The sequence below is a fragment of the Rhinolophus hipposideros genome (assembly GCF_964194185.1).
Source record: "Rhinolophus hipposideros genome assembly, chromosome: 24".
In the NCBI taxonomy this organism is placed as follows: Eukaryota; Metazoa; Chordata; class Mammalia; order Chiroptera; family Rhinolophidae; genus Rhinolophus; species Rhinolophus hipposideros.
The window spans coordinates 13,451,576-13,477,156 of record NC_138070.1 but is presented as its reverse complement, the minus strand read 5'-3'; the positions used below and the strand labels follow the sequence as shown (position 1 = coordinate 13,477,156).

At 50.2% G+C, this 25,581-nt stretch overlaps 1 protein-coding gene across 1 annotated transcript; it reads right to left on the bottom strand.

The window, feature by feature from the left end:
• Nucleotides 1–4,135: 4,135 nt before the first annotated feature.
• Nucleotides 4,136–24,837, bottom strand: GLTP (glycolipid transfer protein). Its single transcript, XM_081036608.1, has 5 exons — nt 24,505–24,837; nt 10,352–10,410; nt 9,164–9,297; nt 7,253–7,403; nt 4,136–5,342 (listed from the first exon to the last, which is right to left on the bottom strand). Exons 1-5 carry the CDS (start codon nt 24,605–24,607, stop codon nt 5,160–5,162), a joined length of 630 nt encoding a protein of 209 aa, XP_080892734.1. The 5' UTR covers nt 24,608–24,837; the 3' UTR covers nt 4,136–5,159.
• Nucleotides 24,838–25,581: the final 744 nt, after the last annotated feature.

Sequence of the window (25,581 nt, the reverse complement as noted above, 5' to 3'; positions counted from 1 at the left end):
GAGGCCCGCTCTGCCAGGGACCTTCAATGAGGCTCTTCTGGAATTCTCCCTGGGGCAGAAACCTGAGGCCAGGTGGAGAGGAAGACTTTCCCTCCCTCAGATGACTGTTGTCACGGGCACAGCCACTCAGCTGCTCAGCCACTGGCTGATTCCTGTTCTTTGGGCAGCAGGCCTAGTGGCCTGTGGGTGTGGCCGGCCCCCAGCTGGTCATGGGCACTTCAAAGATAGCCTTCATCTGAACTTGTGGCGTAGAGAGGGAGGGAGTTCCTAGGCCTTGGTGCCAGCAGGGTCCCAGTAATTCAGGGCTTCCTGGGTAAGCTATTGGGGGTCCATGGAGACCCCTAGAGTGGTGAGTAAAATTGTAAGCGGGGTCAATGAGCACTTTCTTGAAGCCCATGATTTGCACAGCACGTAAGTAACGAAGGCTTGATTTTCCCAGACAGGAAGAGGCAGACGTTGGATCAGGGTGTGGAGACAGCCCCTTTTCTGAGTGCAGGGTCCTAGCTAACAGCTTTTTAAATTGTGATTTGGCTTTGTCCCCCTCTCCTCATAGAGGCTTCTGACTTCCCCTGCTCTTAGAATAAAAAGCGAACTCACACTGGCCTCAGCCTCTCTAGGTTTCATCGCTCACTGTCCTCCCGCATTATCTCCAGGCTCCATCCACTTTGGCCTCTGTCTGTCCTTAGAATATGCTGCTTGCTCTCCTGTCTCAGGGCCTTTGCACTAGCTGCAGCCAGTCTCTTGCCATAGCCTGTTCTTTCTCCCTCTTCAGATCTTAGCTCAAATGTCACCTCCTCAGAAGCCCTCTCGCCCTCTCCCATCCAACCATCTCCCAGGGGACCACGAGCCCCTTGGCAGGTGGGATCTGACCTGTCTTGGTTCTGCAGGAGCCACCTGAGCCTAACCCAGGGTCTCAGACAGAGCAGATACTCCGCTAACAGGAGTGAATGACTCACCTTCCAGACAATCCTCTCTGGGTATGAACGAGAGGTCATTAAGGATTAATCATCATCACTGCTGCCCTTTATCAAGCACCCTGTAAGTGCCAGGCCCTTTGTTAAGCATTTTGCGTATGTGGTCCTATTAGATGTCACAAAGAGAGATGCATGGCCCTGCTTGGGGATAAAGTGTTGATTTCAGTGGAATTATGAATACAAACCAGGGGCTGGTTACGGTGACAAGAGGTGTCCATTGCAGTGTCAGAGCTGGGAGGGAGCTTGAAACTGTCCAATCCCCTGATTTTATAGATGAGGAAACTGAGGCTCCAAGCGGAGAAGAGACTCACCCAGAGTCACACAGAAGATCATGGCAAAGTGAGGAGTAGCATCCAGATTGCATGTCCTTTTCTGGGGTGTTCCTGTTGATGTGTTGACATGGGCCCTGCCATATCTTTAAGAGCAAGGAAGGAGTATGTGAACATGCTTTGGTTTAACCGCATTTGGGGCAGGGGTGCTCCTGCAGGAGCCGTAGCATCATAATACATACAAATATTAATAAAAGCCATTTATTGAACATCTTCTATGTGTTGGGCATTTTACACACAATATTTTATGTAATCCTACGAGAGGTCCTGTCCCATTTTACAGATGTGGAAACTGTCCCATTTTACAGATGTGGAAACTGAGGCTCAGAGTGGTGACTTGATCACACAGCTACAAAGTTACAGAACTTGGATGTGAACCCAAAAATTGTTAGGTGGTGGTAGTGGTAGCAGCAGCAGCAATAGTAAAAGTAACAGGACACACCTCTGAAGTCCCTTCACAGAGGCTGGCCTAAAGTCAGAACCCCAGAGCACCCGTTTGAGACGCTTCAAACTTTCCTAACAGTGTTCAAATAGGGCTCCTCGTTTAGCTCTTGGAAACCACCCCGAACATGTCAAGGGGTAAAGCCCCCGTCCCCGCCCCCAACCAACACACACACCTCGGGTGCAGGTAGTAGGCTGGGGGTGCGAGGAGGTAAGGACCAGCCGAGCTGTGGCGGGCTCGGCGCAGTGCAGACAGCGCCACCTACTGGGCCCTGCGGGAGCGGCAGGCAGTCAGCGCGCAGGCGCGAGGGCGGTTGGGTGCTCAGCTCGACGTGGGGCGACGTGAATCACGGGAACCCAACTAACCAGCAAACCCAAGGATGTGTTCCGCTTCCATTCTCTTATCCCCTCCCCGCCGGAAATAATGATTATTGGGTCAACACTAAACGATTATGCAGCCGAGCGCCTGCCCAGGCAGTTTCATGGACTCTCTGCTCGTAACAATTAGAATCCCCATTGTACAGATGAGGAAACTAAGGCTCAGAGACGTGAAGTGATGTGTTCTAGGCTACTCAGCTACTGAGTAACAGAGCCAGGACTCCCATACTTGATCACATCACCATACACCCCACATCACAGACATATATCTGTGCAATCCTATTTAACACTAAGACAGCTTTCCATGCTTCAGAAACTTCTAATTGCTTTACCAATAGTAATGTTTAAGCCTCACAACCTGTGAGGTGGGCATTAGCAAGACCCACACGTTATAAAGAAGGAAACTGAGGTTTTTTCACAGTAAAGTGAGCTTCAGTTCCTTGTCTGCATATTTTAATGGATTTGAACTATTGCTTTGTGAGGCTTAAGTGAGTGAGCTAAAGAGTAAATAAATAAGTCAACCCTTGTCAAATTTGGGAGCTTCTTTGGCTTTCTGTGCACTCTCAGGTTAACGTGGGTCAGATATGGTGGCTTCCCACAGTGAGACTGTCCTGGCTGGAAGGTGGGCTCACTGTCCTCTGGCACAGAAGTGGACCTGGCTGAGGGGAGATATGGAGTCAGATGTGAGACTCCGGTGCCCCTCAGTCCTGGCTGGGTCACCTTGGCTGAGTCCCCTTGCCTCACCCACAGACGATTGTTTCCTCCTCTGATAAATGGGGTTCCTGATGCCCACATCTCAGGGTGATTGTGAAATGAAGTGTGAAATGAAGTAAAGTGCTTCTGCAGGGCCTGGTATACAGCCGGCACTCAATGTGTTCCTCCCTGCTGCAGGCAGAACTCAGCCCCACTTTGATGAGGATAAAATAGGAAAGCTACCCAATATGCTCCCAGGGGGCTGGTAGGTACCAGCACAGAAGGCAGCTGTCCTGGGAAGAACCCGACCTTCCACAAGGAAATTGTCTTCTCAGTCTCATTAATGTTAGAGACACGAAGACAAGCTCTTTTTTTAAAGGAAGATGCAGAATTCTTTTAATTTGTTGGCAGAATTTTATATTTCTAGAAAACCCAAAGGGAAAAATCCTAAAAAGCACTTGGGGCTGAGATCAGTAGCATTCCTACTACCAGCAAAATGAGAAAATATAATGACATCAGACAGTAAAATCTTAGCTCAGGTGTCCATCCCTTGGCCATGCCAGAGGGAGCCTTCCAAACTGGATATCTGATTGGATTGTGCACAAGATGCTTGAAGGTGTTCCATAATTTTCAAGGTAAAGTTCAAATCCCTTGGTAGCATCACACACACAAACCTACTCTAGGTCAAGCTACCAGGTCTTTCCCTTTCCCTGGAAGTGTCCCCTTCCCCTTCTCCTCTGTCAGGCTCCCTCCTGACCCCTACCCCTTCCATCAAGGCTCCGTGCAAGCCCTGACTCCCTAAGATGCATCCCAGGATATGGCCCCTCAGCTATGGCCCCAGGCTCCCACTGGGCACGGACCACTCTCTATGGTCACTGTTGATTTATTAGTCCATCTTGCCTACTAGACTATCAGCTTTGTAGGAGCAGGAATGAAGTAAAATGAATATTCCCTCGACATTTAACTCTAGTATCAGAAAAAGCATCAGCCCATAAAAATGTGCAAATAACCATGGAATCACAAGCGTGGGGAGGCAACAGGGATTGGTAGAGACTGAGGCAAAGTGAAGAATATAAGCACCCACTTACCCTGTCTAGCCAAGGCGGCAGTCATCTTTCAGCTCCTGCCGGGCAATCTGATTTTTGAAAAGATGCTAGAAATCAAGATTTTTATGTGAAATTTCCCGTTTCTCAATGTGGCAACCAGTTCTATTTATTTAAACCCACAAAGGCTGGAAAACTGCTCCTTGGCTGGTCCCCAGTTGTAACCGCTAATCCAGGAAGAAAAAAAAGACTTCAAGAACCAAAACAGCACACAGATGTGATTTCAAAATAGAGATTTATTTATTAAGAATTATTTAGTTTCTGCATAAAAATCACCAATTATTCCATGTGGGTTTTTAACACACATCAACTCTTTGGGAGGGGGGGTTTCCTGTATTCACCCCAACACTTTCAAAAATACAGCTCTTTTTAGCGCCAGGAAGGACAGTTAAGGCAGCGAGGCGTTTCCTTGGGTGTCGGCCTTTGGAGGGGTTCGTTGTCTCCCTCTTGAGAGAATACATGATAGGTAGTTTCTTAGGTTGGAAAAGCTGTCCCTGAAGAAAATAATTATTCAGAAGAATGCAAATACAGTCATCTCTGGTCAATTATTTGTGCCCGGTAGCTTTAAAATCAAGTCCCCTTGGTCATGGTCATCAAAGGCTTGCTGGCTGTTTTCAGCTATAAAAAAAGTTGTCTGGAAACAGACAGTAAGAAAGAGCAGGGTCTGTAATGACAGTGCTGTCAGGCTGGCTGGGCAACCACATGAGAACACATACCAGTTTGCTTTAAAAAAAAAAATCCCACAATAGGGGTCCTTTATAATTTAAAATCAAACTCCCCATGGTCCTTAAAATACCCCAAACATCTTTGAGCCAGATCCTCAGAAGGACACGTGTTTATTTTTAAAGTGAGGTGTATGACATGGCTCCCCCAGAGTCATGCTCCGCGTGGGGGGGGGCGGGAAACAAAAACAAAAAAAAATCGTAGGACTTGATTTATTAGCCACGTCAATTGATTTTTACCACACTGAAATGAAGGTATAAAGTCAGTCTGTGCTGTTGTGAAATTCCAAGGTGATTCAGAAGTAGGCCCATTATTTATTGCTCCATGTGGAAAGACCCCAAAAATGACTTTAAAAAAACCAGAGCCGTCCCCTGCAGACCCTGGTCGGATTCTAGGACGCACTGGGGGTCGCAGGCAGGCCAGGGGCAGCCCGCCAGCTTGATTCACAGTGATTCAGGTTTGTCTGTTTCTGCGAGTCGGGGGAAGGGTGGCCTGAGTGTGCCCGCCACTGGGCACACCTACACCTTATAGTTGAGGTCGGCATTCATCTTGGTGTACATCTCATAGATGACATCGATGGTGGCCGTGTAGTTGACCAGGAAGAGGCGGATCTTCTCCAGGCACTCCTCCTCTGTCACGGTCTGGCCCTTGGAGAGCGCTTTCAGGAAGTCAGACTTATAGGGGGCCGCGTACAGCGCTGCCTTGAAAGGGCGACAGGGGAGGTGGCAGAGTTAGTAGGGGCCCGAGCTACCCAGCCAGGCACGGTGGGGCTCTGGGAGGGGACTTCCCCTGAGTTCCCTGCCGGACTGGCGTCTGCACTCTTCATGGCATTGGAAAGGAAAGGATAAGGCAAAGGGCAACGTGTGTTCCCTTCTACCCCCGTGAGGGACAGCAGGGTGGACACCAGCTTTGGGGACACACAGACCGGGGTTCAAATTGCAGCTTGGACCACTGACTAGCTGTGAGCGCTGAGCAAGTTACTTAGCCTCTCTGAGCTTTAGCTTCCTCATCAGCAAAATGGGGATGATCATGGCACCCATTTAATAGGGTGGCTTTTGTGAGAATTAAGGAGATCGTGCAAAGCGCTCAGTACAGCACCAAGCACACAGTAGGTGCTCAGCACAGTGCCAGGCACACAGTAGGTGCTCAGCATGGATGAGTCTCTTCCCTCTAGGTTCCCTGCTCTGGAGAAAGTAAACGGCTTCTTTGGAAAACTTACTTTCTGAGCAGGGCAGAAAGCTGTTAATCTGTGCTGTGGCCTCTTTGGTCCTTCAGGGGGCAACACTTCCCTAAATTTCAGGCTCTCCCTGACACTTGACAAGATCAGAGAATTACAAATTCACAGAATTTCAGAGCTGGAAAGAAAGAGATGCAACTGGATGGAAAGGCTACAAGTTTGACAGGGTGAGAAGATTACAAATAATATTACTGCCATTAAGAATGGAAATAGTAAATAGTTTTGATATACTGAGTGTAAAGCAAGTGCCACGCCCTGGATATACATTAACTTGTTTAATCTTCGCAGGGGTCCTCGGAGGCAGGCCTATTTTTACACCCATTTGAAAGATAAGGGTACTGAGGTTCAGGGTTGTAGAATCCCAGCCCCCATCTTCTTCCTGTGTGACCTTGAGAAAGGTACTTAATCTCTCTGAGCAGGTTTCCTCATCTGTGAAATGGGGATAAGGATAGTACCCACCTCATGGTGCACCGATGAAGGTTACAATCAGGGCAGCCCACCTAGGGCCAGGGACACAGGACATACTCTTCCTACTGAGGTGGTGGTTGTGAGGCCTTCACAGGGGCAACACATTCCCGGGAGGGCAGGGCTTTTGTGATGCCCACCCAGGACGGGCCCTGGCCCTGCCCTGCCAGGGTGGATGGTCCAGAAGTGGCCATATTTCCCACCTGGTGACTGGCTCTTCCTGCCCACAACCTGTGCCGTGTGGGAAAATTTGAGGATGGGCAGGCGGGGTTGCTGCCATGACAGGCTGGGCGAGATGGGGAGGCTGGGAGAGGCAGGGCAGCCAGCAGTGGTGCACAGGGCACCCTGAGGGCCTCGTGACTTCTCCCTCTCAGCCTGGCAAGCCTAGGGGCCCTCAGGTAATGAGGCCAGTGCTGAAGCCTGTTTCCAGGAGCCCTGACCAATGTCACTCCAACACAAGCCACCAAGAGCCCTCTGGGTCCGTGTCCTTTCAGCAGACACCCCCCCACGGGCACAGGGGTCCTTCTTCCGCTCCCTACTCAGGGTGAAGATCTAGGCCGCATCTGAGAGGCCAGCCAGACCAGCCCACCATCAATCTGAGGTCCTCAGAGCCTCTGCTGGGGTTTCTCCCATGGCCCCCCAATCTGGCCTCCCAGGATGAGGCACAACAGAACAGCATAGAGAATGGAGGAGGACACCCGCCATGGCCACCGGTGGGGCTGGGCAAGCACAGGTGAGTGAGAGGGCTCCTCAGTGCACCAGCCTCCCTCCACATGGACAGGGGAGCCCTTCCTGAGCCCAGGGGGGCAGACACAGCCTCCACGGGGCCACAGCTAAGAAGTGGCAGGGCGGGGAGCGGACCCCCCATGCTAGTGATTCTCCTGGGCCTGGGGACAAAACGGGGCTCACCTGGAAGATCTTCTGCACGATCCAGCCGTGGTACTTCTTGAGAGCCATCTCGTAGGCCTTGGTGGCATTGACGCGGATGTGGTTGGGGTGGCTCTCGTCCCGCTCCCCATCACAGATGCTCTGGAGAAAGACCTGGATGAAGCGGAGGCCCCTGCAACCCAGAAAGGAGACAGGTGGCTTTAGCACACCACCCGCTCCCGCCTGTGGACCAGCCAGCACCCCTTGCACGTGACAGACCCTGACGACTCTGAATGAAGCACCTACTGTGGGCCAGGAATATGTGCACACAAAAAGAGATGATTATTCTGTAGCTGTTATCTTTCCACTCAACTTCCATGCAATGTGACCACGGGCTCCATGCAGCACCTCGTCCACACCAGGCCTGGTGCCAGCCCCTGAGCACGGTCCCTGCTGGACTGTAAGGTCTACAAGGGCAGGGTCTGGGCCTTCCTTATCCATTTCTGTGTCCACGTGGTCTCCCACCGGCCAGCACGTGGCCGGCAGCCATCGGTGCTTGAGAACTGAAGCCACAGTGCTGGCACTAAATGGGCTCATGGACCGCAGACCACGGACACACTGGGCACACTGACGAGCCTGCCCCGGGCCCAAGCTCCCCACTTCTACCCCTGCCCTGAGCCACTGTCTATATCCTCCAAGGCCACTTGAGCCCTTCCTCCAGGGCTGATGCTTTGAGAGCCAGAATGGGTGGGGCATGGCAGGACGACCAAATTGAAATTCGGATCAATGCAAGTCCTTTAATCCAAATCATCTCATCTGCTCCCCTTAGACTCATGAACCTCAGCTCAGCACGATCTGCCCATTTCACAGAGGAGAACTGAGGTACTGCCCGAAAGGCTGTCAAAGGCTGGGATGTGAACAGACAAAGGTGGGTAGCTCGGTGGGGCAATTCCTAAAACATGCTATAAGGGGGTCAATTACAGGCCACCTACCCCAATGCCCACACGGCCACACACTCCAGGGAGAAGACCTTCCGTGTTCTGTTTTACCAAAGTACATGTTTAGGGGGAGGGAGGGCCTAGCTTCAGGGGAGGGGGACAGAGACAGGGAGGAAGTGGGACATCTATGAGGCAGAAAATGGGTCCCCAGCTTCACAGCTGCTGGGGGCTGTGGTGTTTGCACAACTAATGGAGCATTCTGTAGCTGGTTAAGAGCAGCCTGAGCTAAGAAAACAAGCTGACTGGCCTCTCTGAGCCTCGATGGCCTCATCTGTAAGATGGGAACAATTGCATGTGGCTTCACATGTTTGCTATGGAGACAACAGGTATAATGTTTACCAGCAGTGTCAACTCTGAGGTAAGATCATCCGGGTTCAAATCCCGTATCAGGGTACCCTGCCCCCAGCCCACAGGACGAATTTGTGCAAATCAGAGTTCCTTCTCCTCGAGATGCTATTTTTCTGTCAACACATACAAATCTACCTTGTGCATGATATGATGTGACGAGTCCTAGACAGGACATCTCTGTGCAGTGCACAACCTGTACAACTGTGCTCGGCCACTCGGTCTCAGCCCTGTCCCTGTAACCTGGGCCTGTGAGTTGGTCTCCTCTGTGAGATGGGGATAACACCACACTTAACTCACAGCACGTGAAAAACAATCAGGCTTACAAAGAGCTTGGCAAAATACCCAGAGTGTATGCTAGCTTCCTTGGCCTCTGATGGGACTGGAAGAAGGAAGCGTCACCATCAGGCAGTCCTCAGCCCCTGAGGTACTTTTTCTCAGACACTAACTAGCATCCCACAAGAAGGAGCGCCTGTGTGAAAGAAATGAAAATGACCTTCCTTCCCCACCACAGCAGACACAGTGGGGCAGTGGTAGGAATGGTCCGTTCTCTGCAGTGCAGACCCCCAGGCCCAACAGCCACCCACACCCTGCCGCCCAAGCCCATCACCTTTTCAGCCACATCAGTGCCAGTGTGGCCCCCACTTTGGGCCACTCTGCTCCATACATTTCCTTCTCTACCTCCAAGATGTTCTGCAGGGTTCGGAACTTGGCCGGGTCGGTGTCATACACAGCTTTGATTTTCTGAAATGGAGCACACGGGTTTTCCCCTTGGAAAGGCGGTCCACAGACGGCCAGCCTGCACGCTGAGTGGGGCACCCCGCCTGGGCCTCCGTCTCCTTCCCACCAGGAACCCCAGGAAGGCAGTAGGGCTGGTCGTAACATAACTACCATGTTCACATTTATGGAGCTGGGACATGCACAGTGCTTCGCTAGCGCTGCCTTTATTGGATGCTCACGGCAACCCGGATGTTGCTCTCTCATTAGCCCAATTTGCAGATGAGGAAACTGAGGCTCAGGGAGGGGCAGGGATGTGCCCAAGGTGACACTGCTGATATTGGTGGGAGCGGGGTCCCACACAGGCTAGCTCCAGAGTCCAAGTTCTCCAAATGCTCATAATAGGACATCAAAAACCAAGTATCTGAAGTTTTGCTTTTGTGGACAAGTAGAAATAGGCTCTTAGGGTTCAAAAACATCCAGGAACAAGGCACCTGAGTCGAGTAAGGCAGTTTGGGTCTGAATCCCACCTCTGCCACTTCTGTGCTGTGACTTCAGGGGAGTCCTTGAACCTCTCTGAACTTCAGCTTCCTCATGTGTAAAATGGGGATGAGAACAGAACCAGCTTCAAAGCGCTGCTGTGCTGAAGAAATGAAATAATGCAGTGGAGCCAAGCCCCCCCAGGCCGAGCCCTAAGTGGATCCACAGGGGGAGAGACTCAGTGCTGGGGGACAGTACCAGGAGCTCCCAGGATGGGGGAAGGGAAGGGCCAGCCAATGCACCCGGGGGCTTCAGAGTTACTTCTCATTTGGTGGGGTGGATGCAAGAACCAGTAGGTTCCTTCTCGGGTTGATCCTCAGACTGTGGTCCCAGTCAGGCTGTGACAGGGTGGCATGACCACATAGGAGGACAAAGAGCCAGGAGCCCCGAGTCAGGTGAGCTGGGGACCAAGCCCGTTTTCCAGGTCTCCTTCTTGATCCTTGGCCTGGGGAGCTTGTGGTGGGGAGCAGGGCCCCGGTGACGAGGGCGTTTAGATTCCTGATGCAGTACCAGGGCTGCAGCTGCCGGGCCAAGTACGTACCGTGATGTTGCCACTTATGTCCGCCTTGATGGGAGTAAACACTGGGGACCCGAGGCAATCTGGGGACAAAACAAGAGAGATTTAGATACCCAACAAGGATCATCGAGGCCTGGGGACAGGAGGAGAGATCACTTGATGTGCTTGGGGAAAGGCAGAGCTGTGTATAGGTGTTAAAAAGGTTCCTGGGCAAGTACATTTGGTGTGCTAGGCTCCAGGTAAGACCAGTTTCTTACTTCAGGACTTGTCAGAGCCTTTACAGTGTAACTGGGCTCTCTGGGGGGGCAAACCCTTTTGTCCACAGCACCCTTCCACACTAGAACTGTGTTATCCCCTAGAGCTTTCTGCAAAGATGGAAATGTTCTGTCTCTGCAGTATAGGCCAGAGGTGGCTACTGAGCACCTGAATTGTGGTAAGACTGAGGCACTGAATTTGTAATTGTATTTAACTCTCATTTGAATTTAAATAGCCACCTGTGGCTGGTGGCTGGTGTATTGGATAGTACAGCTGTGCGGTATCTTGCAGAACTAGTGGTCTGAGAAACCCGTCTTGGCCAACAAGGCAGACCACTACTAACCGACTAATGGGTGAGGAGGCACACTCTTACGAAGTGGGACTAGAGGGGCCAGATTTATTAAACATGACCTTCTCATTCACCGGCTTCTACAGAAGAAATGAGCTGACGACTCTGAGCTTCCATGGTTCTGAGACTCTGCGTAAGAGCCCAGGAGAGCACACCAGCAATGGGATCAGTCACTTAACAGAGTCTGAATGTGGCCTTCACACCCCACTCTGCACACCCTGGCTGTGTGGGCTCAGGCATGTATCCCTTTGCTCTCCAAGCCTCAGCTTTCCCATCTAGCAAATGAGGCAATGGAATCAATCCCCAAGGTGCTATGAGGATGGCTTATAACAATCCACTTCCAAGATGCTTATTGTGCTCATCTTTGGAATCAGAATGATCTTAATTGGAGGTGTTTTTCATTCCTTGGTGGTTCACAAAACAATAGGGTATCTTAAAACGGGTGACACATTAGATTTAATGAAATGTGGGCCTAGAAACTGGCAGTGCTTGGGAACTCTGGGCGCTGTGAAATGTGAGCAGCCTGTGGCCTGCCTCTGCTCCTTTCCCTCCTTTGTGACGGGTCTGGCAGGCTGTCACAGAGACCAGAGACATCCCAGGGGTCAGAGGTCCTTGCTAAGGACTTGGCACTGAGGAACCGCACACAGAACGGCCGGTTCTCTCCTGGGCTGGCTCAGTGTGACTTCACCTTCAGAGCCTTAACACAGACGACATCTGCTCACTATCTTCACTGCCGAATCCAGAGCCCATGGGACAAAGATGCTCGAGCAGGCCACAGTGGGTACCAAACCCACAAGAGGGAAATCCAGTGCCCACTTCCCCTGGCCTGCAGGCCAGGTAGGGGTCTCGGTGTGCAGGCCAACTGACCACATGGGAGTGGAGGACTAAGGGAGAGACATCTGCGGGCCAAATTCCACCCAAAGTGACGGAGCACACCTGACTGGCCATCTGGAACATTCTAATCGCAGCTGTTAAGAGAGGAGGATTGGGGAAACAGCATTAACACTATAAATGAAATGCCAGAGAGAGAGAGAGAGAGAGAGAGAGAACAAAATAAATAAAAGGCCCCATAACCCAAATGGCAAACGAGTGGGTTAGGGATCCCGACAGACTGGGCTTGACTCCTGGCCCGACCGTTCCCCAGTTGAACAAGTCTCCTCACCTGTGTGCCTCAGTGTCCTCCCATGGCAAATGCGGTGGTAATAATACTTTTTCATGGGCTTGTGGTAGGAATTAAAAATTGTGCCTTGAACGCATTTAGCAGAGCGCCCAGTGCATAAACACTCAATAGACAGACTTCCATCATTTTCGTGACTTATCACAACTAGGGTCAGGCTCCATGGTCTGGAAAATGTCACCCAAGAGCCACCAAGCTTGCTTGGAAGCCACCAGGCCCCCCAGAACCACCACTGAGTGGGAACACACTGGCCTGTGCCCCCTGCCACCTCTATTTCCCTCCTTCCTGAGGCCCGTCGTTGGGTCCAGGGCTCCCAGCACAGAATCCTCAGTCTGAGCAGTGGGCCCTCTCCTCTCAGCGACTGGTCTCTCCCCCATGCCTGTGGGGGGGCAAAGCTCACTCCTCGGGGCAACATTGGCGTCTCCCCTAGGGTGCCCCAAGGAGGTAGGCTGTGGCCACAGGCGGCCTGTCCCACGTAATCCTGGGCACTCTGGCTTTCCAGACAGGCCTGCCAAGGGCATTCGGGAGGTAACTACTCCCTCCCACTCTTGAAACTTGCCTGAATGTGTCACTGATCTCATCCTTCAGAGGCCAACCTGGGCAAGTAGTACCATTCGCTAGCCCTGGAATGTGTTCTGTCCTGGGACACTTACCATGGGCTCCCCCAGCGGTCATCACATTCTATCTAGACTTCAATAATAAAGCACGAGAGCCAAGATTTTCCTCCTCCAGTGACTATTTCCCTCCTGACTGTGCAGCGAGAGGTCAGGCAGGTGCCATGGATAGACTGCGTGGGGACTGGCAAAACCCTTCCAGAGAGATGGCTGCTCTTAGCTCCAGCCGATGGCTTTACATCCTCAACTTTCAAAAACATACACTATCCTTAGATATAAGGGAGATTGATGGATGGCTCCAGGGATACGTGGGTACAGTAAGATATTAGTGGTAGAATCTAGGTGGTAGGTGTATAAATATTTACTGTAAAATTCAACTTTGTTGTATGTTTGAAAATTTTCATATAAAATGTTGGAAAAAATATCAGGGTTTTTTTCTGCTCCTAAAAGTCATACTTCTTCCTTTTACTTTTTTTCTCCACGTCCATTTCAGTGTTACAGCGATTGTAGTTACATGTGTAACTCTGTTTTCCGTCTGTCTCCCCCACAAACTTAAGCTCTGAGAGGACAGGGACCAGGTTGCCTGGGTCCCCCACTGCGTCCCCAGTTTCTGGCACAGAGCTGGACCCCAGTGGGTGCTTAGATGACATCTGTGGCATGGATGAGTGAATGACTTGGGGAAAACGTAAATCTAGAGGTGTTATTTCCTGCCAGGCACTTTTTTCTATCTACTTTCCCATAGTTCGGATTGACCCAAAGCACTGGTTCTAAGCACCCATGCTTAGATGACAGAGGATATGGGAGGGGGCTTGGGCCTCAGTTTCCCTGTCTCTAAATGAGAACACTAGCAGAACCTCCCCTGTAGGGCTGCTATAAGGGGGGGGGGGAGGTGTCCTATGAGCAGAGAGTGCTCGGAGAGCTGGCCACAATTGTCACGACCACTACGGGCTGATTTTCAAGTAAAGCCTTAGACCAGGGCTTGGTAACCGTTCACCACCGGCCATGCGTGGCTGGTCTCTCAGCAATTCCTAATGACTCAGGTCATGCAATGTGCATTTCTGAGATGCAGGAAAATGTTATTTGGCTTTCTTGGCTCTGAAAACAGCTCTTGGGCAGTTCTGAGCAGCCCTGCCCTGATGGCGAGGAGAAAGGCTTTTTGTTTTGTGTTTTCCTGACAGTGCGTTACGTGGGTCACGAGGCCACCGTGGTCAGCGGGAGCCAGCCCAACGGCAGCTGTCATTGTATCGTGGCCACCATACAGGGACAGAGCTTCTGCTCAAGGGTGGGGTAAGAATGGGGGGCCGAAAGCATACTTCTGGAGCTAGGAGGGGAGCAGAAGCAGAGAGGGGCGTGAGGTAAGGAGGGTGAGGTGGACCCTAGAAGAGGGGGCAGTGAGGCCAACCCCAGACTTCATTTCCAAGCAGCACCCAGAGGGAGTTGCCGGCAGGAAAGGCACTTCTGTGTGCACATAAATGTGCACGCTGACGTCAGTCTGGAGTGTCTGTAAGTGGGCCACCTGTAAGTAGGGGGAAAGCAGTGCAGTGCTCTAGAGTCTGCCAGTCCCGGGTTCGAGTCTCAGCTCTGATGTGACTTGGACAAGTGCTCTTGGCTCAGGCCCCTCACTCCCCGCAGCCGAGAGGTGCAGCGGAGCTGAAACCCGCTTCAACGTGACCCACTGAAGGCTCTACGCTTAAGTTTGTCTTTGGTGCAGTCCAAGGCTACCGGGCCCAGAAAAGCCAAGTGACTTGGCCAGGACTACACAGTGAGAGCCAGGCACCCAGACACAATGACAGAGTCAAGGCTGGTTCCCCTGCTCCCTCGCTTTTCTTTCCAGAATATTTCCGTCTGTTTGTGTAAACTGCACAAAAACAAGAGGACTCTGAGAGAAAACCCAGAAGACGACTTTACTACCCAAGGAGATGGTGGCCTTTCTATCAGTTTAAACTCACGCTGACCCCTACTCTGGATAGAGCGTGACAAGTTTCCAGCAGGCTATCCAGCCGTACCTTTCATGCAGAATGCAGCGCTGCCCTAATATTACCTTTCTTGTTTTACCAGTTTTGCAGTTACCCCACACTTGTGTTTTTTTTACTGATGTCAGCAAAACAGGCTCTTTAAAATACCACCCAGAACCTGCCAGGAGGGCAGGAAGATGGCTTGGATGGTTTTCTAGTTCCCTCATCGTATGTCCAGGGAAAAAGGAAGTTGTCTCAAAAACAAACAAATGAAAAAGTAAAATCAGAAAACAAAAGAAAAATCAGATACAATCCTACTATCTTACTTCATAGAACCAACTCTGATGGGCACAAATTCTAAAGAATACGGTCAAGCCATGGTGATCTGGAACATGTGGCAAATGGCCCCTTATTTAGTGTAGGTTTTCCTAAGCATGCTGCTCAACCCAGAAGGCATATGAAAAAGCAAGAAATCTGATTACAAAACCCAGAAACTTTCTATATGGGGCAGAGGGGAAGAACCGTCACCAATCAAAGCCAAACGACAAACAGATGGTTGAGGGGTTGATCTGTGTCACAAAGATCACAGACTAAAGGCTCTTATCTCTAACATGTAAAGAGTGCTAACAAATCAATAAGGAAAAAAAACCCTGTAGAAAAATGGGCAATTCACAGAAGAAATGAAGACACTTAATCTCAATAATAAAAACAAAATAAAACAGTGAAACATTTTCCATCTACCAAATTTTATGACTGCACCAATGTCCTCTAGTGTGACCGTTCTGGATGGAACTCATCAAAACAGAACAAAAATGTCCCTGCTTTCGTACAGCAAGCCATTTGCAGTTTTCTAAACAGGGCTATCATCGAAAATAGGAATTATGAGAAAGGTGTGACCCAATAACATCACAAGCCCCCTCAACCCTTCACTAAATGGCTCCACATGGCATGTTTTCAGATTTTTAACACAGCTTTGTGTAGTTTAAAAAAAACTTCCTCACAGGTGATGGTCACTTCCTCCTGTTTTCATTCTGCTAGATACTTGGAAAACAAATAGCCAACTCTGTCAGCGTTACCTATGAAATACGGAGACAGGCACCAAGCAAGCATTTTGTGCATGACCTCTGTGACAGTTCTGACTGGATAAGGGACACCTAGTGCTTCCTGCCTGGACCTCTGCCATAGTTCAGATGGGCGAGGCTGCCCAGAGAGCAGAATTCTCCCACAAGCCAACCGTCACCGAATGCCACACAGAATCACCCATTTCCTCTTTTTCTGGCTTCAACATAGTGGGAAAGTACCGACCGTTATGCCCTGAGCAAGACCACAGCACACAGCTGGACATTCCATCCAACCTGCTCCTCAATGCTGCTCCTTCACACAACCATCGCCCAACACTGGGCATCGAGGTGACCAAATCACCCCTTCTGTGGCCCACCCTCTCATTTCACCTCAGGACTAATTTTCATTACAGAACAAAACGCATTTCGTTTTTTAAGATGCACAGCTTTACTTTCGGACTGTGTGATTCATAAATACTTATTTCAAAAAGGAAGTCCAGGATGCCTGGGTCGCAATGCTAAGAGCCTGGTGTGAAGAGGTTCTATTTCAAATTCAGTTTTGTTTTTTATTCCCAATAGCTGGATAATAAGGTTCCATTGTGAAACACATGGGGGCAGATTAACTTTACAGGTCCTGGGTTACAGAGATCATAATAGAAGGCACTCAAATTACAGCTGATGGAGATGAATCATTTATTAATCCACGGGTACGTGTGTGTGTGTGTGTGATGGCTCAGTTTCCAATAAAACATACCTAAAGAGGAAAGAATATTCACAAAAGAATCCAAAATGTTGCTTTTAAAAATCATCCACATGGCATGCCAACTCTCTGTCCCCTTTAGTAAAAACCAGCCTTGAATCAGGAAGGAATGCAGTAGGGAAATGATTTCTCTTACTTGCTGTGTGGCCTGGGAGAACTTAATTAAACTCTCTGAGCCCCAGTTTCCTCATTTGTAAAAAGATGATAAAAATGGACCCCATCTCTTAGGCTTAAAGGAGGTTGTATAAATAAAGGGCTAAGCTGTTTCTGGCATCTAGTAAATGCTCAATAAAAAAGAAAGTATTCTTTATGCTTTCTATTATTATAAATTATATCACCATTTTCATCTTTAATAGGCAAAGCTTTTCTTCAGAGACGAAATCCAGAAAAGAATGGTTCCAATGCTTAAGACATCAAAGGAGAGAGAAATCAAAAGAGGTAGGGAGAGAAAGCATTATCGATCAATTGATCGATTGATTGATATGAGTAAAATTAGCAGGAATCCTCTGTCATAAAATGATGACCTCAAATGTATTCCAGACCATTAAAAAAAAAGATCTCAGAAGTGGAGTAAGGAACTTGGGGGAACAGCAATGCAGAAAATGAATCATTTCTCAACATAAAGTGTGAGTTGGCTGCCTAACTGCATGGTGGAGAGCAGAGGTTTTTATAGGACCCTGAAGAGGACTGATACACTGAAATGACTTTTAAAAGCTTAGATACAGTTGACACTGTAACAATTAAAAAAATAGGCCCTGATGTAAGTAACACTGGAAGAATGTAACAAAAGGAGTTAACATCTACCCAGGCCCTTTTTAAACTGAAATAATAAAATCTAAGAATAGAGACCAACATTTCCATTCTAATAAGCTCATTGAAATAAATAAGCACATTGTCTTGCCAGATGGGAACTTCCTATCATTCCCCCACCCCCACAAACAGCATGAAAGGCTTTTTCTGCCCTGAAAGACTTCCAACATCTGAGTGTGCTCACCTCCTTGGTTACAGGGTCAGCCTGCTTCAAAGCCCTCTGGGCCACTTTCTAGCTGTGTGACCTGTCAAATCCCTTCACCACTCGGAACCTCAGTTTCTTCTTCTGTAAAATGGTGCCAATTCACCCTAATTCATAAGGTCATGATAAGGATTGGAAATGAGATATCAGTTATTTCAATGATTGGCACATGGGAGCCATTTAAAACAGGGGTTATACAAGCTATGATCCGGGTCATGTATTGTATTTTCCAAAGCCCTTTGTCATGCATTCTTTCCATTCCCTTTCAGTTCAACATTGGCTGGGCACCAGGCTCTGCCAGGAGCATTGCTGGGCTGTGGGAGGGCCCAACTCTGTCCCTAAGGGATTGCGGGGGGGGGGGGGGGGGCCCTGTTCCTCCAAGCAGCCCTGTGCAGTGGAGGCCACACAGATAAGGGACGGAGGCAAGGGGCTAGATGAGCTAGCAAGATACAGAGTGGACACTTGGGTCTTTTCCCTCTTGCTTCTCCACCTATTCCCTCCAGGAGCCGAGACCAGGCTTCTCAGCCCCTAACCTCAGGAGCAGACTTTTCTCAATACAGAGGATCAAGAGAATCTAATCACCGTCACTTGGGGGACAGAGCAAGTAGGTGCCATTGGTGTCATAAATGAAGGCGCTAAAGCAGTTCTCAGACTTCACCAGCCAGGCAGCTGGGCTGGCAGTTGGTCCCTAAGACCCACAGGCTACTTCTTTTTGGAAGTTACTTGTTTCCAAACGGCTGGGTGGCAAGAGGGGCAGTTTCTAAAGGCCTGAGGCGGTCTGTCCTACCTCTGCCAAGATGAAATGATTCCAGGCTTTAAGCACCAAAATCATTTGGGGAGATCACCTCCATTGGCCCTCCTGGGACGCCTGGCTTCCCTGCTTTACAGTTGGGGCACAGGCTCAGAGAGGGGAAGAACTTGTGTGTCGACACACAGCGTTGACCCCCCAGAGCCAGGACTCCAGCTCAAGCTGGCCCAGCTTGATGGATTGCCCGCATTTCTTTCCGTTTGTCCACAGTATTCAGGGAATGGAGTGCAGTGGACGACTGACCCAGGTCCAGAGCGACTTCTCCCTGCTGAGCCTCCAAAATAGCCTACTCACTTCTGGCTGTTACACAGACGGACAGCCTAACCCAATGGGGCCAGCTGGCGTCCTCTCATCAGCTGTTACTCAGATCTTGCTCAGGAAAGAAGAGACCATGAGTGTGAAGCACCAGTATGACATCAGGCACACAGTAGTTGCTTGTACAGGCTAATGAATCCTCTCTTAGGACTTGCAAAAGCATTTCCAACCGATGACAGGAGTCTGCAGGCTGTTTCAAAACGGCAAACTCCATTGCAGAAAGTGTACATGTGGCTTTTTTCCCCCGTAGAACATTGTTTCTTCCTCCTAGCAGTGTTGCCCCCCAGGCACACATGTCCCATTGCGAAAGACTCTAGCTCTTAACAGACACGCAACCAAAAGGATAACTGACCTGCTATAGGAAGAGGGTTCGTAGCTTCTTGTTTATCTTTCTTCAGGTATTCTCAACAAAATGAAAAATAAACATGTATTTGTAGAAACGTAAAAACAAAAACACTGCACAGATGTAACTGTCGGCTCCACGACCTGGGAGGTGCTTGTTGCAATGGCGGGAACAACTTCCCTTGAGGAAGGGAACTTCTTACTCATGGACCAAGAAGTGCTGCTGGGGCTGGTTTCCAGGCGATTAACATGATGTCCCAATGAAAGGAACACAGACTTGTTTGGGCCTTCCCACAGATGGCTTCCACACCCTCGTTACTCAGATTTGCATTCAAACATGCAGGAGTTAAGGGCCCAGCTAAGGGCCCAGCAGGAGTTACGGGCAGGCCAAATATGAGAAATATGAGGCACCCGCCTCAAAGGAAACGTGCATATCTTATCTGTGGCTCCCAGCATCTTGGACAAGTCGCTGCGGGGCCAGCAGGACCACTGGACTTCTTCAGTGGCCAAACAGGCTGGCTCCAGTGGAGGGCTTCTTCTCTGCTGGACAGGAAGCCAGGAAAGCAGGCAGGCACAAGGGCAAAAGCACTGCATGAGGAAGGAGTCCAGAGGCCTGAGTTCTAGTTTGGCTCTATGGTCACTCACTGGCTCTGTGAGGCTGGGCGAGTCACCTAACCTCTCTGGCTTCGGTTTCTTTGGCTGCATAACAAGAAGGTAATTCTGTGCTTCTGGGCTGCCATTGCCCCCGCCCCCAACCCACCCCCCAACAGTGCAAGCACTGAACAAAAGTGATAGAAAATCACTCTTTTGGGGGTTACTCGAGGACTAATTAAAGAGTGCCAGATACCTGTAGGCCGAATTCAATGATCATCCATTTAATTAAGCTAAAAAAAAAAATCACTCCCTGGAATTCGGATCTCAAGAATTCCGGATCTCAAGGCGGTAATGGAAACGTTGCCTTCAACTCCTGCTTCTTTGGTTTCTCCCTAAACACTGAGCGCAAACAGGTGTCATCTCACACATCAACTCTAACTGACCTGGAGTGGTTGGGTTAAGAAAGACACCAACGCTGTGTTTACACTCAAAGGGGAAAACAATATCATGATTGACTAATGTGTGTCATGGGTGCAGCATATGAATTATGCATTGTAATTTGGTCGCATATTTTAATTTAGGAGAGAGAAAAGCAAAACACTTGTAGAAAGAACACAGAAAAAAAATGGGAATGGAACGAAAAGCATTCACTCAGCAAATGGGGCACTAAAATAACTCAAAAGTCACAGAAAGCGATAGGTTCTATGGGAGTCAGGGAAGACTTTCTGGATGAGGTGACTCATCCAGAAATCAGCTAAGCTGATTCCTTAAGGATAATGGAAACCCAGCCAGGCAAAAGGAAGGTGGTGGGCTGCAGAGGAGTGGTACACCAGGCAGAAAGACCAACACGGGCTTCAGAGGCAAGTGATGGCCTAGTACCATTTGTGGGGCTGCAAGCCATTCAGAAAGGCTGCAGCACACATCTCAAGGTGGTACCCAACCCAACGGAGAGCCACTGAGGATTCTAGGCAGGGTGTGACAAGCCTAAAGGACATTTAAGTCTCTCCCTCCTTTTCTCCCCCTGCCCCCTAATTGGTCATGCTCTAAAACAGCTGGATAATTGACCTAACAGACAAGACAGCAGGCATCACAGAAGTCAGACGCAAGCTGATAGATCAGAGGTGAGATCCAATTACTAGGTCAAGGTGGAGAAAGAAGATGGACAAAGGACTGGCGTCTGAGTGGACACAGTAAAACCTGCACAACTTGAGCGACTCAGGCTGGAGATATGGAAGAAGGGCTAGCCCAAGATGTGGGTGCTCTAAACCACATCTGACCTGCACCCATAAAAACAGCATTCATCCAACCCAACCAACTCTGTCACAAACCACACCGGACAACAAGGTTTGAGAAATGTGGTTGCTCTAATGGGATAAAAGCCTTCACACCTTTTGGCCTGGCAATTTCACTTCTAAAAATTAGAAATAAGCAAAGAAGTATGCAAAGAAATGTACACAAGGATGTTTGCTGTAGTGTTGTTTACACTACAAAAAAGTGAGAAGCAATGTGAATGTCCAACAGCTGGGGACTGGTTAAATAAATTACAACCCCATTCAAAGAATGGGATTTTAAGGCAGCTATGAAAAATGATGATTGACATGGAAAGATAGTCATGCTATACTGTTAGGTGCAAAAAGCAGCCTATACATTCTCCCTTAAAGATTGATAAAAATGAGTCTGGAAAGAAAATACTCTGAAATGTCAGCAGAGAGTTTCTCTTTACAAAACACTACCTCAAAGGTTGTGAGACGATTAAGTGAACTAATCCACATAGAATACTTAGTATATAGTAAGTGCTCAATTAATGACAGGGAGATTTTATTTTTAATATATTTTATTGGGGAATATCGGGGTACAGAGTGTTTTTCCAGGACCCATCAGCTCCAAGTCAAGCCATTGTTTTCAATCTAGTTGTGGAGGGCGCAGCTAGCTCACTGGCACATGTGGGAATCGAACCTACGACCTTGGTGTTTTGAGCACTGTGCTCTAACCACTGACCCCACCGGCCGCCCCCTGACAGGGAGATTTTTCTTTATCATTCCTTCTTGCTCAATTTTCCTTCGAGAAACAGATCTTCCTTGCAAAACTAAATACTTTTCAAAAACACAAGCTTTCAGCCCTTTGTCATAGTTATATCGAAAGCAGTGGTTCTCAACCAGGGCGATTTGTCTCCTTCCAGATATTTTTGGTTGTCACAACTTGGGGAGAAGAGATGCTATTGGCATCTAGAAGACAGAGCCCAGGGATGCTGCTAAGCATCTTACAATGCACAGGACAGTGCCCATCCTAAGAATGACCCAATGCCCAGTGTCAGCAGGGCCACAGTGGAGAAAGGCTGATTTGGAGGAAACTGTCACTGCAATGCCTTTCAGACGTCTTCCATCCGTTATCCCAGACCTCCTCCATTCAAGAGACACACGCACCACCCAGATCACCCAGGTGAACAGACACTCCCAGGATCTAGACAAAGCCCATGTTAGACCTCATGGTAGATCTCACTTGACTCTGAGTCCCAGAGAAAAGCCACTGGTGAGAACATCCTTTTCAAACTGAAACTCTCAGGACAAACGCTCTCCCCAGAAGAGCGGTTTCTGGAAAAATGGCACTTCTGTCAACAGATGCGGCGCCCCAAAGCACGTGGCTCGCAGCAAAGACAAGGGTCCTTTGAGATCAGGGAAAGGGAGGAGGGGATGCTCCTCAGCCCTGTCACCAGGTCACTGCTGGTTCCAGCAGCCACCATCCCCTTTCCTCTACAACTAGCCCGATAATTGCGTCAAAGGATGGTGTCCCCAAATGCAGAACGGATGGGCAACCTTGCTGAAGATAAGGGAGGAAAAGGCACAGAGCTTATCTCAAGGTTTCTCCACCTCGGTCCTGCTCACATTTGGGGACACGGGGCTGTCCTGGGCCCTGTAGGATATTTGGCAGCATCCCTGGCCTCCACCCACTAGAGGCCAGTAGCATCTCCCACACCCACACATCCTGCCCTCAATTCAGAGCCACTAGCTTAAACATTCTGAATCCTTGTCCTGGGCAAGCTGGCTGTCCTGCAAATGTTCACAGAACCAAAGAGGGGAGAAAAACTGTCACAAAAATGAACCACTCATTCATGCTCAAGCCAGTTAGCTCCCAAACCGCTGCCTGGAGATTCAGTATTATTGCAACACTGTGACACCAATAATAGGAGTGTTTTGTACATTTAGCAAGTACTGGCTGAGTACCTACTATGTGCCGGGCACTGTTCTGGTACTAGGGATGGAGCAGTGGACAAAAGCGGCCAAGACCCCGCTCTCAGGTTGCTTATCCAGTTCTGAGAATCATACAGACGTGGCATTTGCTCCAACATTGATTAATCATCTACTATATGAAGGAACAAAAACTGGATCCAGTTATATAATAAGACAATACCCCCACACACACACATATCAGCCCCGCTAAGATCTATTTGGCACTAAGGCCTCAGACCCTTATAAACATCACTTCATTTACTCCTTACAGCTAGCCCTGGAGATCAGCATCCCCATTTCACAGATGGGAAAGCTGAGGCTCAAGAGGTGGAGAGAGCTAGAATCCGACTCCAGGTAACCACAATTATCCCAGAGCTCACAGCACTGCAGGAACTGCTGCCCACAACAAGCCCTGATCACCGACTAGGGGTAAAGTGAGTGACTGCCCTAGAGGCCAAATCTTGTCAGTCTGAGTCGGTGTTAAGGTTCTGTCAGTTTGCAGATTTCAGCTGGACTCTGCCCTGGTGACTAGTATCTTCCTGCAAGGCCACCAAGTGACCTCACAGGTCAGGGCACAGGAGAAGCCCACATGGAAGAGAAGAAAGCAGAGGCTCAGGTTGCATCTTTTACCCGTGAGCCAAAAGGCAAAGGGCATGCTACTGTCTTCTATTTCCCATTTTCCATCCAGAGTCTGGGCTGGGTTGAAGGAGGGGAGGAAGGAGGGTCTGAACCTGGCTTAGGGACCGCCTTCCCAGTGCTCCTGCAACCTTCCTGGACAGGACATACGGGGGAGGGAGCTTCTTCTTTCATAGCTCATGCCAATCACCCCGTGTCTGACATCACCCCACAAAGCAGACCCTGTCCCTAGTCCTGACTCCTGTTCTAAATGGAGAAAAAACTTTAGGTGGTTCCCTATAGAGTTTTGTGACTCATTTTCAAACCGTCCCCCTCCTCATCCTGCCAGGCTTCCGGCTTTGGAGTGTGTGTGTGTGTGTGTGTGTGTGTGTGTGTGTGTGTGTGTGTGTGTGTGTAGGGGTAGGGAGGGGGGCAACGGGTGTCTTTGGTCTGAATTGGGGGGATTCTGAGGGAAGAAGGGTGCACCGGGCCCATGAGGGAGACGCTGGGAGAATATAAGGAAAAGAGAGGGTTTATGAAAGGAGGGGAGTCATTTTCAGGGGAGGGAGTTGAAAGCCATTCTAAAAGGGCACAAGGGAGTGATGGGGTGAGGGATGAAGGACTTTGGGGGAGAAGCGGTGGATGCTTTCTGGGAGAAAGGGAATTGGGGATTTGGAAGAGTAAGAGGTGTTTGGGGGAGATGGACGACTGAAAAACCAAGGCAGTGGAAGACGGGGCGGGTGCACCTGATGGATACGGTGGAATGTGAGGTCTCTGAGGAGATGGAGGGTTGGGGTGTTTGGAGACGAAGACCGCAGTGTTTGGGGAAGATGAAGGATTTGGGGGTGTCTGGGAAGAGACGGAGGATGTGACATGTTGCTGCGTGGCGGGGAGAGGATTTGGGAGCCGTCCGGGGTAGGGAGAACCCGGAGTGCTTGGAGAGAAAGAGGGTTTGGGGTGCCTGGGGCAGTAGGATTCGGGGTGTGCAGGGGAGGGGTGGTTTGGAAACGCTCGGGAGACGCGGGATTCGGGTGCATCTGGAAGCGCTCTGGAGCAGAGCTGCGGACCGGCTCCCCCCTTCACCCCGGCTCACCGAAGAAGGGCGGCAGGTGGGACACCGCCTCGAGGAAGGGCCCGGTCTCGATCTGCTTGTCCGCGGGGAGCGGCTTCAGCAGGTGCTCCGCCAGCAGCGCCATTTCGGGGTCGAGGCCCGCGGTGATGCCCCAGCCGGCACCGCGGGCATCTACGCCGCCCCCTCGGCCGCCGCCGCCGTCAGCGCTGGGGCCGTCACTGCCGCCCGCCGCAGGCTCTGGGGACGCCAGCGTCGCCACTTCCGCTCTCGCAGCGCCCGCGAAGCCGAGCGCTCAGCGCCGCCAGCCGGCGAAGCCACTAAGCGGCCCGCCGCCCGGCAGCCCCGCCCCGCCCCGCCCCGCTCCGCCCACCTGCGCCCATCTCCGCGGACCTCCGCGCCCCTATTGGTCAGGGGGCGGGACCAGCCAGCACGGGGGCGGGACCAGCCAGCCCTGGCGCGGAATCGCAGACTGGTGGTCCAGGTCCGCCCGGGTGAGCCTCTCCCAGGTGACTCCTCCCCAGATGTGTTTCCCGCCCTCCTGACGTGGTCCCTCCAACCCGGGCGGGCTGGCTTGGACTAGTTCCTCGCCTGATGGAGGCGTAGAGCTGCCCAGATCATAACTCACAACCCACACACCAGCCCAGATCACAGCCCAACACAACCAGCGCCCCTCAGGACGCTGTTTTCCCCAAACAGCCTATTCTCCAACAGCCCCACGTGACCTGTTGGACACTCATCGGGTCACTTTGGCTACAACCAGTGGGGACACTTGATTCTTCTTCAATGATCTTATAGCTGTTGATTACTCACTGCTCAAGTCACAGGTTAATTCAGCTATGCCTAACTGGGATTCCTGTTTCCTGAAATTGGGTCCAGTCTGACCTCAGCTGCCCAGTTTACAGTCCAACTAACTCAACCACCACCTGGCTGGGCTCATGTTTCCCCAAACCTAACCTCGGAGGATACATGCTTGCCACAACCTGGCGCCCCAGTCGCCTCAGCTATAACCCACCGAGGCTTGTGTCCTAAAACCCAATGCCCACCTTCTCTAAAATCTAGCACACAGTTGTTGAGAGCTTCTCATTCATTCCAGAATAA